Source organism: Peromyscus leucopus, chromosome 3 (assembly GCF_004664715.2).
Source record: "Peromyscus leucopus breed LL Stock chromosome 3, UCI_PerLeu_2.1, whole genome shotgun sequence".
NCBI classification, from domain to species: Eukaryota; Metazoa; Chordata; class Mammalia; order Rodentia; family Cricetidae; genus Peromyscus; species Peromyscus leucopus.
This window is the reverse complement of record NC_051065.1, coordinates 106466972-106484293: the sequence shown is the minus strand read 5'-3', so window position 1 is coordinate 106484293 and position 17322 is coordinate 106466972. Positions and strand designations below refer to the sequence as shown.

The following is a 17322-nucleotide window of genomic DNA, read 5'->3' as shown; positions in this document are numbered from 1 at the left end:
CACTCACTTACAATCCCCCAGCACTCATTCACAATCCCCCAGCACTCACTCACTCACAATACCCCAGCACTCACTCACTCACAATACCCCAGCACTCACTCACAATACCCCAGCACTCACTCACTCACAATCCCCCAGCACTCACTCACAATACCCCAGCACTCACTCACTCACAATACCCCAGCACTCACTCACTCACAATCCCCCAGCACTCACTCACTTACAATACCCCAGCACTCACTTACAATACCCCAGCACTCACTCACAATACCCCAGCACTCACTCACTTACAATACCCCAGCACTCACTTACAATACCCTAGCACTCACTCACAATACCTCAGCACTCACTCACAATACCCCAGCACTCACTCACTTATAATACCCCAGCACTCACTTACAATACTCCAGCACTCACTTACAATACCCCAGCACTCACTCACTCACAATACCCTAGCACTCACTCACTTACAATCCCCCAGCACTCATTCACAATCCCCAGCACTCACTCACTCACAATACCCCAGCACTCACTCACTCACAATACCCCAGCACTCACTCACAATACCCCAGCACTCACTCACTCACAATCCCCCAGCACTCACTCACAATACCCCAGCACTCACTCACTCACAATACCCCAGCACTCACTCACTTACAATACCCCAGCACTCACTTACAATCCCTCAGCACTCACTCACAATCCCCCAGCACTCACTCACTTACAATACCCCAGCACTCACTTACAATACCCCAGCACTCACTCACAATACCCCAGCACTCACTCACTTACAATACCCCAGCACTCACTTACAATCCCTCAGCACTCACTCACAATCCCCCAGCACTCACTCACTTACAATACCCCAGCACTCACTTACAATACCCCAGCACTCACTCACTCACAATACCCCAGCACTCACTCACTTACAATACCCCAGCACTCACTTACAATACCCCAGCACTCACTCACAATACCCCAGCACTCACTCACTTACAATACCCCAGCACTTACAATACCCTAGCATTCACTCACTTACAATACCCTAGCACTCACTTACAATACCCCAGCACTTACTTACAATCCCCCAGCACTCACTCACTTACAATACCCCAGCACTCACTTACAATACCCCAGCACTCACTCACAATACCCCAGCACTCACTTACAATACCCCAGCACTTACTTACAATACCCCAGCACTCACTCACAATACCCTAGCACTCACTCACTTACAATACCCCAGCACTTACAATACCCTAGCATTCACTCACTTACAATACCCTAGCACTCACTTACAATACCCCAGCACTTACTTACAATCCCCCAGCACTCACTCACTTATAATACTCCAGTACTCACTCACTTATAATACCCCAGCATTTACTTACTTACAATACCCCCAGCACTTACTCCAGCCAGAAAGGCTCAGAGTGGCCTAACCAGGAGTCCCCTGTGGCTCTTGCTCTTGTGGCCAGGTCCCCAGTCAAATGCCCTCCTCAGCAAGTGGCCCGGGAACACACTTTCCTCAGTTAGGTCTCCAGGAAAATGTCCTCCATAGGGAGGGGTCTAGGCCTTGAGCCTGCCTGTCCCTGAATAATGACTTTAGTCTGCTAGCCCAAGGGGCTTTCCACGGAAGCCCTTCTGCTCTCCTGCCGGAAGTGGCACTCACTCTTCCATTCCACACAGCAGGGGCTGCCTGCTCATCCTAGATGGCCCCGCATGTGTGGGGTAGCAGCAGCCTGTGACTGTGGGAGACTAAGAAATGTTGGGGTTCCTGCTTGCCCAGCTCTGGTCATTATTGGAGTCATTATCTCCATAGCCTAGAGTGGGATTCTTCCCTCACCCGTGGGGCAGGAGGGCCTGGAGAGTCAGTGTCACGTCGGAAGGCTTCCTGTACAATCCAGGGCACCTGTCCAGCTCCTCTGTGGTGCTCCCTGCTGACTAACTGCATTCGGCTGCAGTGAAGCCTGCTGCATACAAAGCCTGCCCTCTCTTCATATGGCGCCTCCGCCTCTCACCCCAAAGCTGCTCTTAGCCACAATGAGAAATATCCTGACTGGCTCTGCTCCGGGTAGGGCACCAAGGTCTGGCAGGCACTCCTTGGCACTCCTACCACCTGGCTGGACTTACGAACTGCCTGATAAACGGGGCCTCGGGGACGTGCTCTCCACCTTCAATTCAGGGAGTACCACCCAGCAATAGCTTCAAATCAGACCTCGGAAGAGTGAGGCTTGTTTTCCAAACTTAGGAAGGATGACAACCTTACTGCTTCTCCTTGGAGCAGTCCAACTTGGCCTGTCTCTAAAGCTGGGAAGAATGAAAGGGCTCAGGGTGGGTGACCACAGCATTAATGTGTTCCCATCACTAAGACTCTATTCACCACCGCCCACCAGTACTGAATGAATGACTGCAGCCATTCTCGCTGCTGAGAGGTGTCCCTCTGCTCTGATCACATGGGTTCCACAGCCTCCGGCCACAGTGGGCCTCAGCATTCCAGAGGGCAGCAGAACGCACCTCACCTGTATTAGCCTTCGGGAATACAGGTCTGACACCCCCCTCCCTGGGAGTCCTTTTCACACACCCATACGGGACAGACAAGTCACTTACTGAGGAACTTGCAGAGAAAAAACGGGACACTCTCCCACAGCTGTGCAAGCTGGGCCATGGAAGTTGGATTCCTGAAAACGACCATGATCTGGGGACCACACCACCCCTGACACTGTTACACAACAGCTTCTGACCTCTGGAAACAAAGAATCCATGTGCACAGTTTACTCACATCTATGCTAACTTGCCAAGGAGCCCACGGTGACTAGTCCCTTCTATCTCGTGCTTCTGCAGTCTGTCCACACTGCAATCAGTGAGCATCCCTATTGGAACCCCTGTTCACTGAAGCAGGGCTAGGTCTGCCTGTCTCATGGCCCCTGGAGTCTTTGGGCCATGCATGACCACCACCAATTATCCACTGGCTGCTGTCCTGCCCTGCACAACACACGGCTTCAATGACTGACCACATGCAGCATCTTCGGGAGCCCCAGCCCTGTAACCCTCATTGCTCCCCACCGTTCAAATCTATTTCATTTCAATCCCGCACGTCAGTCTGTTTCAAGACCAATAATGGGAACTCACGGAAAAGTGTCTCCCGTGTATACTCTTCAATGTTTTCCTATGCTATTCTTAGAGGGGGTGGGATAAGAACCCAGTTGGGGACAGGAGACAGTTTCCACTGACCACCCAAGTTCAGGGCTTGGGGAGAGGATCCCTGCTCTTTGACAGCCTCTAGAGCTTGTTCCAAACCTGTGAAAGGTTGTGCCCCTCGTCAGGAGATCCCATTCCTCTAAGCATCCCTACCCCAGATTTCAGACCATTGCACCGCACTCTTCTAAAGACTCTTGACATTGTTGTCTGTTCCATTTTCCAAGTAGTAATTCTGCTAGACTTTAAGAAAGAGAGACAGATGAAGGTGAGTCTGGCCTACCTGGGTGAATAGGCGCTCCCAGGCATGCTATTTCCCACCATTAGCTCTGACAGTGGATGAGCCACATGTCAATAAATGGGAATGGGTTCCTATTATGATTTTAACATATCAGTTAAAAATTAAAAAACCGAGCTGGGCGGCGGTGGCACAGGCCTTTAATCCCAGCACTCGGGGAGGCAAAGGCAGGTGGATTTCTATGAGTTCGAGGCCAGCCTGGTTTATAAAGCAAGTTCCAAGACAGCCAGGACTGTTACACAGAGAAACCCTGTTTCTTGAAAAACACAACAGCAAAATTAAAAATTAGAGGACATGGTGTGGGGGCCAACCTCAAGAAGTCAGGAGCAGCCTGCAGCTAAGAACTAGCAGGGACAACAGAACCTCAGCTCTGTAACCACAGGAAGGTGAACAGATGACAGTAACGAGCCGGGCCAGCACCTGGCCACTGGCCATGGTCTGAGCAGAAACCTGGGAAGGCGGTCTGAGGGTTTTTATTGCTGTGATAAAGACCGTGACCAAAAGCAATGTGGAAGAAAAGGGGTGATTTTATCTTATGTGTCTAGGTAACAGTCCATCACTGAGGGAGGTCAGGACAGGAACTCAAGCAGGACAGGAACCCGAAGGCAGGAACTGAAGCAGACACCATGGAGGAATGCTCCTTATTAGCTTGCTCTGCTGGCTTCCTTATACACCATCCTGGGCCACCTGCTGAGGATGGCACCACCCACAGTGGGCTGCCCCCCTCTCAACCAATCATTAATCAAGACAATACTCCATAGACTTGTCCACAGGGTAATCTTTTTTTTTTTTTTTTTTTTTTTTTTTTAAGATTTATTTATTTCATGTGCATTGGTGTTTTGCCTGCTTGTATGTCTGTGTGAGGGTGTCAGATTCTCTGGAACCAGAGTTACAGACAGTTGTGAGCTGCCATGTGAGTGCTGGGAATTAAACCTGGGTCCTCTGGAAGAATAGTCCGTGCTCTTAACTGCTGAGTCAACTCTCCAGCCCCACACAGGGCAATCTTATGGTGACAATTCCTCAACTGAGTTTCCCTCTTCCCATGTATTTTTACATTTGTGTCAAGTTGACAAAAGCCAACCAGAGCACACCATGTGCCTACCCTTCTGGGTTATAGAACCATGAGCTAATGATGGCTGCTAAGCTTGTGGTTATCTATGACACAATAGAAAACTAACACAGAGACCAAGGGTTCCTGAGTCTGCTAAATCAACGGATGCCTACAGAAAGCCTGTGCTTTTAAATGGTTGCAATTTACTGAATATCAACTGACTCATCAAACTTCTCTGCCAAACAGCACGTCTCTGCAGATGGCCAGTATCAACTTCTGACACACACAATGATAAACCAAAGCATTCCCTGCCAAAGCAGGGCCTCTTCCTCCTGTGAGGACATCATCTCCACCCTGATGTCCTTGTGTGTTCACTGTGGGACCTCAGAGGAAGGCACTGGTAGAAGGCAGTGCTTGAGGAGGACACAGGCTCTGAGCCATTATAAGATTGCATCTGACTACACACTTTCTTAAAAAAACATGCTTGGGGCTGGAGGGATGGCTCAGTGGTTAAGAACACAAGCTGCTCTTCCAGAAGACCCAGGTTTGAATCCTGGCTCCACATGGTAGTTCTTAACTTTAACTCCAGTTCCAGGAGATCTAACACTTTCTTCTGGCCTCTGTAGGCACTGAACACATGTGGTACATATACATACATGCAGGCAAAACACCCATAAACATAAAATAATAAAGTATGCACAGTAAAAAAAACACCAAAAGTAATAGATAGATAGACAGATAGATAGATAGATAGATAGATAGATAGATAGATAGATAGATAGATAGGGAGAGAGAGAGAGAGAGAGAGAGAGAGAGAGAGAGAGAGCGCACCTTCACATTCTGTGAGAAATCCTTCACATTCTTTGACACAAGTGATATACATAGGACCTCTAAAGATCAACCAGGACAAGGACAGTCACCCCAGAGATGCAGTATCTTTACTGACTTTTTTAAAAATTGTGTATATGTATCCATGGTGCACACGTGTGTGCGTGCATGTTCCTCTGTATGTGGAGGCCAGGGGCTGACATCAGGTGTCTTCCTCCATCTTTTAAGTCAAGTCTTTCACTAAACCTGGGCCTCATCAATTTGGCTGGATTGACTGGCAGCCAGCCCTAGGGATCCTCCATCTTTCCCCAGCACTGAAATAGTACCATGTCCCATCTGCCTAGATTTTTTTTTTCCAGACAGGGTTTCTCTGTGTAGCCTTGGCTATCCTGGAACTCACTTTATAGACCAGGCTGGCCTCAAACTCACCTGCTTCTGCCAAGTGCTGGGATTAAAGGTGTGTGCCGCCGCCGCCGCCGCCGCCGCCGCCGCCACCACCACCACCACCACCACCCCCCCTCTGGTTGCCCAGATTTTTATGTGGATGTTAGGGATTCAAATTTAAGTCCTCATACTTGAATGGTGAACATTTTATCAATGGAGTGATCTTCCCAAACACTTTTTTCTGTTCCTGTAATAGAGCCCTTGAGTCTAGCTAATTTAGAAAGGGAAAGGGTTAATTTTGGTTTGTGGTTCTGGAATTTGGGAGCACAGTGCCATATAGTCAGCTTCTGGAGCTCCACAGACTGCACTGTATCACAGTGGAAAGGCACAGAGGGGAGGCAGGTGCACATGAAATTTGGACATCAACAAGACAAGAAGCATGAGAAAGCCAAGGAAGCCAAACTTATTTTATAACAATCTGGTCTTGGGACAATTCACCCACTCTGAGAGAACTACATCAATGCCTTTGTGATCCAGAGTGCCTCTTGAAAGCCCCACCACCTCTCAACACAGTTATATAGGGACTAAGCCTCAACACGATCAGTGGTAGGGACAAACCACATTCCAACACAACGTGTCCACAAAGAATATAAACCAGTATGGAGATACTCACTCATTCCTCACTAGCAATGCAAGTGCAAGCCACACCATAATGCACATGGATGTAGCCTTGACAAGGCCTCCCACTGACTCCCGCTGCCCACTACTGATGGTCTCATACAACCCCTCCCACTGCACTGGGGACTGAACCTAGTGACCTGCTTACAACCAAGAGCAGCAAAGCTTCTACGATCAGGTGACCCAGATGGTCTTGCCGCCATGGGCTTCTTTGGCAGACTACACATAAAAGAGTCAGGTGCCTCATGGTGCAAGGACTAGGAACTCCCCAGGAACAGTGGTGAGGAACAGGGCCTGGGTCAAGCAGCCACTCAGGCAGTGAGCAGAAAAACACCCTGTAGCCTCAGGAGAGAGGAATCCTTAGCCCACAGCAGCTGTGAGCTTTTTAAGAAGTAAGACATTTTAATCTGCTGAGTTTTAGGCAGCAATAGAAATTAACACATGAAATGCAGTTTGCATCTAGCAGGTAGGGGTGTGTGTGTGTGTGTGTGTGTGTGTGTGTGTGTGTGTGTGTGCTTGCGTGTGTGTGCATGCATGGGCACAGCTGTGTTGGCAGGTGCTTGAAGGCCAGAGTGGGTGTCCTTCTCTATTGTTCTTGGCTTTATTCCTTCGACACAAGGTCTGTCAGTGAACCTGCAAGCCTGCCATTTTGGCTAGGATCACTGGCCAGTGGGCTCCCAGGGTCCGTCTCTGTTCCCCAGTTCTAGGGTTATCTGGGTTGTAAGTGCACTGTAGCTATGTCCGACTTCTACGGGTCTTCATTTTCACCCCCGGAGCTGTCTCCCCATCCCCTGGCAGATTGTTAAAGATGAGGGAGGCTGGCAATGATCTGCCCACAAGTGTTGGGTAACAGGTATCACCTACAGTTTTCCCTGGACTAGAAAGGAGATCTGGTAACAGCCACATGCGGGGCCTTGGACCTTGTGGTTCTACTTGCAATAATATACCCGCTGACTGCCTCAGGTGTGTGGGACATGGCTTCTAAAGTTCACTCATGGCAGCGTTTGGTAGTGATATTACACTGAGTTGTTGCTCTGGGCTGAACTGCCTCCTCCCCCCAACACCCCACCTCACCCCCCCCCCCCCCCGCCACAACGCACATATGTAAGCCTGGGTCTTCTACACCTCAGGATGTGACTATTTCTGGAGACAGGGCCTTTAAAAGGGGAAGTGGAAATGAGGTCATTAGCACAGACCTAATTCAATATGGCTGGTCCCCCCGATAAGAGAAGGAGACACAGGTACAAGAGAGGCCTCAGAGGGAAACCACCTTGAAACGCCTTGACATTGGGCGTCCAGTCTCTGCGATGGAAACAGATTAGCTTTATGCTCCTTACTCCCTCATAGAACAATGAGAGATAGGAAGTGGTCCAGGGAATCTGGGTGTATCTGTAGGGCGGGGCCAAAGTTCCATGGCCCCAGCCATATCCTACTGTGCTTCACTTGGGTTAAGCTAAAAGAACCTCACCCAGTACGTAGAAAAGATGGCGTCCTGTGAGCCTCAGTTGCCCAGTCCTCAAGTTCCCTGCCCCCAGGTAGCTGTCTCTCACCTGGAAATAGTTTAGAAGCAAGCCAGCCCAGGATAGCCCAAGGCCTGCAAGCAGAAAGGGTAATAGCACCTGAAAGCCAATGACCAGGGCACCCTCTCTGCTGTGCTCGGCCTCCAGTGATTTGGGGTCCACATTTTGGCTCTCAGAGACCTCCTGATGTCCATCTTCGGAAGCCTCGGAGAGTCTTCCTGCACTGTGGTCGGGGGATGGCCCCAGTTCCTTCGGCCTGCTACCGCCTTCCAGCCTCCGCTGTCGGGCCTCCGTCCCTTCCATCGGCACACGGCTGAGCCCAGCAGCCCTGACCTGGGAGACACAAAGTGACAGGGCTGAAGGGTAGAACTCCTGACTCCTCAGGTCCCCTCAGACTCCATCCATCCACCTGACAGCCGCATTCAGGGCACCACAAGTCCTTGCAGTCTCCTGTCCCATACACGGGCCTGAGGATGGAACACAGCTCTTAGAGGACCGTTAACCGTACCCAGGAGTCGACAGTGAGGCTCCCTATCAACCAACCAATCCAAAACCTGACCCGGCACTGATTAGGAGCAGTACACTCATCTAGCATGTCCTGGCTTCTGTCCTCAATACCACCACCCCACATGAATGAATGAATGAATGAATGAATGAACGAGTAGTCAGAACTTGTCAGAACTCTGGGAATCAAGCCAAGGCTTGTAGCAACCCAAGGACTATCAGGAACACTGTGACCTTCATCATATTAGTGACATTCCAACTCCCTCAGTCTCGCTGCCTTTAGTGTGGACGATGGCTGGCTGGGAGGGGTATTTCTGTCCGCCAGTGTGATTCGATTAAGAAGTGCCCAGGGCATTGCTGAGGCTTGGCTTGCAGAGATGATCAAGCCTTTCTGTGGGCTGGGGTCTAGGACTGAATAAAAAGAGAGGAAGGTGCTTCCTAGACTGCCCAGATGCCAGCAAGCTCCCGCCTGTGTGCCAGTATGCCTTCCTACCACAACGTGCCATGCTCTCTTAAGCCTGAGCAAAAAATAAATACCCCTCGGGGTTCTTCACCTTGGGGAGAACCCGCAGCCTGGAGCTCCTCGGCTGTCCAGAAGAACTCTAGTTCTCATACCCATGTGGGGTTCTGGGGACACTCATCTGCAGATAGCCTGGAGACCCCTAGTGCTGAAAACCTGAAACAACAGCAGGTGCTCCCTGGCTGCTTGCAGACTGATGAACAGGATCATAGGGAAAAGCAGGGGAATGAGGGATCCATGGGGCAGGAGACGGCCCAAGGCCATCTGGGAATACAATAGGGCTCACAGGGCTGGACATAAGTTCAAAAATGGCTGAGCAGGCAGAGGGTGAATGCCGAGGGGGGATGCTAAGGGCTCCAGAATGGGAGGGGCCCCAGGGTGCCCAGACTGCCCCTCAGTGGGGACTGTAGACTGGGAGGGTGTAGACTGTAGACGGAGTCATAACAGATCACTTGGCAACTTTGACACGCACAGCACAAAACGGTGTTCAGTGACGTCACCAGACAGCGAGTGGCCACAGTGAGTCCTCCTGACAGGAGAGACTCTCAGTCCCGGAAATGGCTCACTCTTTAGAGGACACAGTTTTCAACAACAAAGGAGACACAGAGACATAATTCACCTCAACAAATACGAGACACACAAACAAGAAAGCATGTATCCAACAGAAAGAGCAGTTATGGAAAGTGTTCCCCCGAGGAGGATCAGCCACAGGCCTGGGGAAAACTTCCAAGTGGTTTTGTTAACATCTTCAAGGAACACGAGGAACCCCTTAGCCCAAACTGACAAAACTGGTGGCCGGCATGCCCAGCCCTGAAGACACTACCCTCAGGCAGGGAATACAAGTCCAGGGCTGTGGGGTACAGCTGCATGCTTTGGAAGGCAGGCCACGGGGCTGTGGAGAGTCCACTGCAGAGGAGTGGGTGGGCTGTCACATGGGGCCACGCGAGGGTGGGCACTGGAGGCTCTGGAGGAGGGAGGAGGGATTCAGGGCCAGTCAATAACCCCAGCAAGGCCTCCTGGGCTAAGATCTGCCCAGTACCCCAGAACACCGAGAAACAATGAATCACTAGTGTAGAATGTCTTGGCTGCTACAAGATAATGGCCAAGCTCACTCTGTGATTCCAAAATAGTCTGTCCAACCTTCCCTAAGGGACGGGGCCGAGAGCCGAACACTGCCTGTGTGGGACAAAAATGTCCCCTGCCCCACGCTCAGAGGAAAGCCAGGTTCACAGCATCAAAGGGCTAAAAACTGATGTGAACCGTAATGTAAACAAAACAAACCCGAAAAGTAGTCCAAAGAGTAAGGCTTCTCCCAAGATTCTGGGAGGGACAATGATTCCTTAACTTGGAGCAAGGAGAAAAACATCAAGATGATAGCTGACCACAGGACCATGGGAAAGCCAGGTGCTTTCAAGACACGAGTGGCGTTCCTAAAGTGAAGGAACACTAGACCACTGCCATCCTAGAGCAAGTGTCAGCATTCACCAGTAACAAACACAATGCAAATGAGGTGCATGTAGCCCAAGGCTAGCCTCAAACTGAATGTGTAGCCAAGGAAGATCTTGAACTTTCTGGTCCTCCTTCCTCCTCTGGAGGGATGAGATTACAGGCATGCACCGCCATATTTATGCAGCACAGGGGACTGAAACCAGAGTTTCACACATGCCAGGCAAGCACTTTGCCAGCTGCGCCACATCTGAGGAGGATGTGTAAGTACATCCTGGATGTAAGCAGGAGCCAGTGAACCAGTCCAGAGATGCTGGAAAAAACAGGACCTGGACAGGAAGGCTGAACCAGCCTAGTGCCGCAGGATCACCAGGCCGAAGGAAGCACTCACAGATGATGAACACGTGTGGCCAAGAGATAAGCAATTAAAGAGCCCTCCTCCCCCAACTACTTCCTAGGAACCAGGCAACCAGCGGAGCACAGCCACACGCAGTTGGTGCTGGGTACACCGTAAACACACGGGCCCAGCTTGGTGGCCAGCACCTGAGGTGGGCTGATCAGTCCAGCCCAAGAATTCAAGGTCAGTCCTGGCAACACAGCAAGCCCTCTTAAAACAAAAACAAAACAAAACAAAAAACCCAAATCAACCATCACTCCTGGCTGACTACTAATTGCACTGAGATTATGGTTAGACTTGAATGAGCTTCCAAATAGACAAAGAAACCAGGTCATGATGAAGAGGCGGGACTTTCCCCACCAAGCTGATCCAGCTTGGACTGCATGGCCAAGGTCCCAATTCTTAGCCCAGAATAAGCCACAGATAACCAGACATCTACCACTACTGCTCAGAGAAACTGCCATTTCATTCTTGCTTGAATTTGGTGAGGCTCCTAAAACTCTAGAAACACACACACACACACACACACACACACACACACACACACACACAGTCGTAAAATTACAGAAACTGAGGAAAGTGGGAAGAATTTTTGTTTTCCCTAGGTATGTGGGGTGATGCCTTTTGTGTCAGAATCTTCCAGTGCTCAAGTTCCTTATGTAGCATGGCCCCTGCATAGGGCCTTTCTCTCTGCACACCCTGCAGTGAACCTTCTAGTCGAGACAGTATCTAACACAGGCCTGAGCCTTATAAACGGCTGTGGGTTATGCAGTTAATATGACAAGCACAAGGGTCTGTGACTGTTACAGATACGGCTGCTTCTGCTGAGTATTTGCAGGTCCAAGATTGGCTGATTCTGCAGATGAGGAACACAGATAGATGCAGAGGGCATCTGGGGTAAGCTCTCTACCATGCTGTTTCTTTGCAGCCAGTTTGACAGTGAGCCCATTACCAGTGTGGGCAGCTACAACTGTGGACATATTAAGACCATTGCAGGAGTTGGCTGTGCCAATTATGGCATTAATGAAGTGTTCAGAACAGTGTGAGATACAGTCAGTGCTTAAATGTCTCGGGGAGAATAAAGTGCCATTCTTAGCGAAAACGCCAGTGTTTGAGGAATTCGGGCCAGGTGTATGTCTCATTAGCTGTGCAAATAAACAGGGTGCGGCCCCCAAGGACAGCAGGGTGTCAAACCCGGCCAACACAGGCAGTGACGCTGGAGGAGGCTCTCTCTGCAGGCAGACACCTCCAGGTCTCAGGGACAGGAGCAAGGGGTGTCTGCTTTGTTTAAGCTCCCTCTGCTGGCAGAGTGGAACTTGGACATGCTGAACAGCCAGAGAGAGATGGTCAGAAGGACCACACAGACAAGAAAAACAGCAAAATAAAAATGAACTATAAAAGAAAGCCTTTTGATCCAAAACCACAGACTCAAACTCCAAGAGAGTAGGGAAGGGAAGAGAAGAGAGAGAAAAAATAAGAGATCAATTCAAGAATATCAAGTTTAAACATACGGCAGGGCAAAATTCTGAACAAAATTTACAAGAAAGTAAATTTATAACTAGAGCAGGTAAAGGTGCTTGTCACCAGGCTTGACAACCTGAGTTGTCCCTGGGGCCCACATGGTGGAAGGAGAGAACTGACTGACCCTAAGTTGTCCTCTGACTTCTGCAAGTGCACAGTGGTGCAGGTGTGAATGAGCACACACATGCACGCACACACACGTGTGCACACACACACACACACAAATTAAAAACTCTTTTATTCATGCACTTTATGTAAATGAGTGTTCTATTTGCATGAATACTTGCACAACAGAAGAGGGCATCAGATCCCATTATGGGTGGTTGTGAGCCACCATGTGGGTGCTGGGAATTGAACTCAGGACCTCTGGGAGAGCAGTCAGTGCTCTTAACCTCTGAGCCATCTCTCCAGCCCGAATTTAAAACTCTTGAAGAAAGTCTAGGAGAAAATATTTGGTGCCAATAAAAAAAGACAAGGTTGAGTGTGAAAGACAGATGAAAGGGTAGGACACTAGAACAGAGGCAGTCAACGGCAGTCTTGGTGAAGTGCCTCGCATCTCCACCAGAGGGCCCCAGGGCCCACACAGACAAAAGGCCACACACCTGCAAATGGTAGTGATCACTTGGTTTCACAATCCTCACTTACATGCACATACGTGCGTGCCAGAGAAAGCCCTGGCCAGGGTGTACACTGGGGATCAAGTTGGTCTCTTGAGCTGGCTCAGCCTAGCAGTCAGCATCCAGCAGTCATCTGCACCAGGTGGGGGACATCCTGGCCCATCAGCAGGGACCTCCTACCCTGTGAAGGTGCCCTAAGGCCCCTCAGATTCACTGGGAATGTTGGAGTATTTAATAAGGATAACGTCACTAATATCATTAAAAATTAGACAGGTGAGCAAGCCAGGCCCTGTGGAACAAAATAGAGGTGGTGTCTAGGGAGAGTGGGCAGTGGATTCAGGAAAACCTGATTTTATTTTTAGCTCAAGGTATGCTGGAGGCTTGGTGGATAAGGGTACTTCATAGTAGTATGACTGTAGGGTGGCATCCTAGGGTGGGCCCAGGCTCAGCTGACCCCTAAGTATTTGGTTGCCTCGGGAAAGTGACTGCTATACACCAATTCTGCAGCCCAATGCCAAGTGTGGAGTCCAACAAACATCAGTACTGGATAGCAGTGATTAAAGACCTCCCTGTGGGTCAGCTGGCTTTGAAAGGGGGCAGACATAGCTGACTGAGACCAGAGCTCAACGTATTTTGTGACTCCTCCCAGCTGGCAACAGGGGTGGCCTGTCTGTCATTCAGACACTATACACTACCATTCGGATCATACTGCCCAGTGAAACTGGCCTTGAACACCAGCCCGGGAGCACCTGTCCAGCACTCAGGTACTAACACATCCTTCTGGGAGGCCTGGTTCAGGCACAGCATACAAACTGATGCTCACCTTCTTGGGACAGGGAGATTCTAAGCACAGGGCGGATGGGCTGAGTTTCTGGGATGGATGGGTTACCTCTTAGCTTCCCACTGTGTAGGTTTCCCACATGTCTGGGTTTCATCTCCTTAACATTATAGAACATCCCCAGTGGGGATGTACAGAAACCCAAACTCAGGGTTAGAATCCCAGTGTCTCCTTTCCCTGGATGTGTGACCTTGGAAGAGTGAGGAAACACTACCCATTGTGACGTCTGAATGGAGCACAGTAGAATCCTTTATCCAGTTGCACCCTCTGAGGTTTTTATTACCCGCAGCCATCTGTGGTCCAAAAATATTAAGAGAACATTTCCAGAAACAAGCAATTCGTAAGTCTTATATTGTGTTCAGTTCTGAGCACCGTGGTGGGCTGATTCAGTCACCACCACACTCTGCCCCTCCTAGAAGTGCCCCCTTCCTTTCTCCAGTGTATCCGTGCCGCGTCTGCTGCTCGCCCGCTAGTTACCCTCTCAACAGTTGTTAGGGTGGCAGCGCTGGTGGCCCAGCAACCCTTCTTCTACTTAACAATGGCACAAGAGTAGTGATGGTGACAATTCTATCACAGTATACCATTAAACCTGTCCTGTCTTTGGGTTGTTCATCCTTCACTGTGTCTAGTCCATCAATTAAACTCTACCATAGGTATGTATATTAGGAAAACAATCTATATGTCTGGGTATCATCACCCCAGGATTCAGGCACCCTTTGGGGAACACATTAGTGCCTCCCTCAGATAGGGGGAGGTTACTCAAGCCTTCTGTAATGTATTTTCCTTACAGGACACTTGGCCTGTCTCCACCCCCACTTCAGGCCTCTCGGTACTCCTTTGCATCCGTGGTTCTTCAACTACTGCAGAGGCATGAGGCCAGCTTAAGGAAGCAGAGCAGGACCACCCCCTAGATACCTGGGTCAGGCTGGAGAGGCTGCATCTCTAAGTGGTCTCTGGCGAAGAAGCGGTTTGAGAACCCCGAGTTTTTAAAGCTTTCTAGAAAGGATCTGGTAGACTGAGGTATCCTCTCAAGTCTGAACGATCTCTACCTTGGCAACCCCAGGGGTTTCCACTGAGCGCAGAATAACTCGCCGAGCCTGCAGTGGGATGTGCAGGGATGCTTTCTGGGTGCTGAAGGAGTCAATCATTATCCCTAGAGTCAGGCGCCCCGGGCTTCAACACAGGCAGAGGGAAGGTATGAACGAGGCTGGTCCCTGCAGACCTTTGGAGCGAAGGAGCCACGTACTGACCCGCCCCGGTGTGCTGCTAGCCAGACCCTGCGCCCCACGCCCCCTCCCGAGGCCCGTAGGCGCCCCGCTTTCCCTCGGTTTCCCCGGCTCCCAGTCCAGCTCCGGCCCGCGCTTACCGGTCCTCTCCCGGCCGGCGGAGGAAGCGAGGCGGCGGGGCGCGCGCTGGGCACCGCCGAGGCCTGCGGCGGGAGGAAGCGGGAAGGGCGGCCGGCGGGCCAACCCCGCCCTGCCCAGGCGCCCGGACAGAGGGGCGGGGCCATATAGGGGCGGGGCCACCTGATGGGAGGGGCTTTGCGGGCCGGCCTCGTGGGCGGGGCCAGGTCGTAGCGGGTGAAGCTTGAGAACCCAGTTTTTAAAGTAAGGGTCTGGAGGACTGAGGTATCCATTTAACTCCCAAAGACGTCCAGCTTGGCCATCCCGGAGGTTTCCAATGAGCACAGGACAGCTCGCTGAGCCTGCAGTGGGGTGTGCAGGGATGCTCCCTGGGTGCCGAAAGCGTCAATGACACGCCTCAGAGGCGGGGCCGCTTGGGGGAGGGGCCAAGGGGATCTGGGGACTTGGGAGGACTCATAGTCAAGGGCGGGGTTGCGTGGCGAAGCTAAATGCCACTGGCCTACAGTATCGCAGTGCAAGGACCAGTTTTCCTCAGGGTCCACATCTGCCTGTTTTGTTTTCAACCCGACATTTCTAGATGTTTCACCTTTAAACACTTGGGTATGTGTCATGAAGTTCTGTCCTGTGATGCGTCTCACACTTACCGAGTGGCAATTCCCAGTCCTCTGCAGGAGTTGACTCAGAAATGACTTCTGACCGCTATAAAAGGGGTAAGGGCTGATAGGGGACGGATCCTTTTCACCTGTGGGGGTAGCTGTGGGCTGCCCAGGCTGACAGCCCTGGAAGACCCAGCCGTGGTGAGCATCAGTGGACACCAACTCCTACAAACCGTTCTGTGCCTCCACTTACGGCTCTCTGCTGGCTCAGGAATCCTGAGCCCTGGCTGGATTCTAAGCAGCCAACTGCACCTCGGCCTTGGATCCATGCTGGTCTGCTTTCTCTTACTGTAACAATATGCACTTTTACAGAGAAAAGGGCTTATTTTGGTCCACAGATTTGGAGGTTTCATAAGGGTTAAACAAGGGTTTGGCCCCTAGACTGAAGGACTGTAGGGAGGTGGCAGAACCAGAGGGAGGTGGGGCTAGCGTGGCAAGAACCCAAGTAACTGGTGTCACAGTCTTGGAGGGAACATTGGATCTCAACCCCTCCTCCCTGGGACAGGACTCCAGTGCAAACTCTTTGCTTGAAGGCTGACCCAGAAAGCCCTGTGAGAGAGTAAGGAGGGGGGCAGGAAAAGGAAAACAGGAGGTTCGCTACAAGCAGGCCAACACGGTGAGTTCCGTGAGCCACTCTGGGGGTTTCTGGGGAGCTCAGGTATCCCACAGGAAGGAGCAGACAGCAGGATACATAAAGTCCAGCACCCAGCAGCCTCACGTGCAACTGGTGCTCCTGGGGGATGCCACCCTCCAGAGTCACTGAGGACAGAGGTAGCCAGAGGCAGGCAGGGGCAGAGCAGGTGTCAGCATGGCCTCTGAAAGGTTTGGGGACATCGGCAAATAAATAAGCAATGACAAAGAAGAAAGCACACTTTCCAGGACTCTACCTGGTCCTCTGCCAGCCACTTGCCCTCACCCAGCCTGGGCTGTGCAGAGCTGACGTCCTTTCGTGGGTCAGGGAGCCAAGGAGCTAGAGGTGCCCACTTGCCCAAGGCTGCATACACTGCCTTGGCAGAACAGGGATTTAAAGTCTGGTCTGAGCCTGAAGCCGTGGCTTTCTGTGGATAATGCTGTCTGTCCTGAGCAAGTGAGTTGGTGAAAGAAATGGATGGGTGAAGGAGCTGGCTGCTCTTGATTGTCCAGTTCCTGTTAGATGGTGATGGCTCAGGGCTGAGATGGGGCTCAGCGTCAGAGTGGTTGCCTAGGATACTCGGGGTCCTACACACAGACACACACACACACAAAGACATCACACAGACACACATACAGAGACTGACAGACAGACAGACAGACACACACACACACACACACACACACACACACACACACACCGACTATCCTGTGGATTATCTCTCTTTTTTATTTTGAAATAAGGTCACACTATGTAGGGTTGGCTGGCCTGGAACTTGCTATGTAAACCAGGCTGGCCTCAAACCCACAAAACCTGAGCTGGACTCCTGAGTGCCGGGATTAGAGCTATATAACACCACACCTGTCATCTC

The 17322-nt window shown here is 51.0% G+C and overlaps 1 protein-coding gene across 1 annotated transcript in view; it reads right to left on the bottom strand.

Moving 5' to 3' along the window:
- Slc41a3 (solute carrier family 41 member 3) overlaps positions 1 to 15290 on the bottom strand; it is a 55603-nt gene extending 40313 nt beyond the window's left edge. Inside the window, exons 1-2 of the mRNA XM_028854610.2 lie at positions 15167 to 15290; positions 7988 to 8290 (exon numbers count right to left, since the gene is read on the bottom strand). Of these exons, the coding sequence (XP_028710443.1) occupies positions 7988 to 8260 (273 nt within the window). The 5' untranslated portion in view covers positions 8261 to 8290; positions 15167 to 15290. The remainder of the gene's footprint in view (positions 1 to 7987; positions 8291 to 15166) is intronic.
- Positions 15291 to 17322: the final 2032 nt, after the last annotated feature.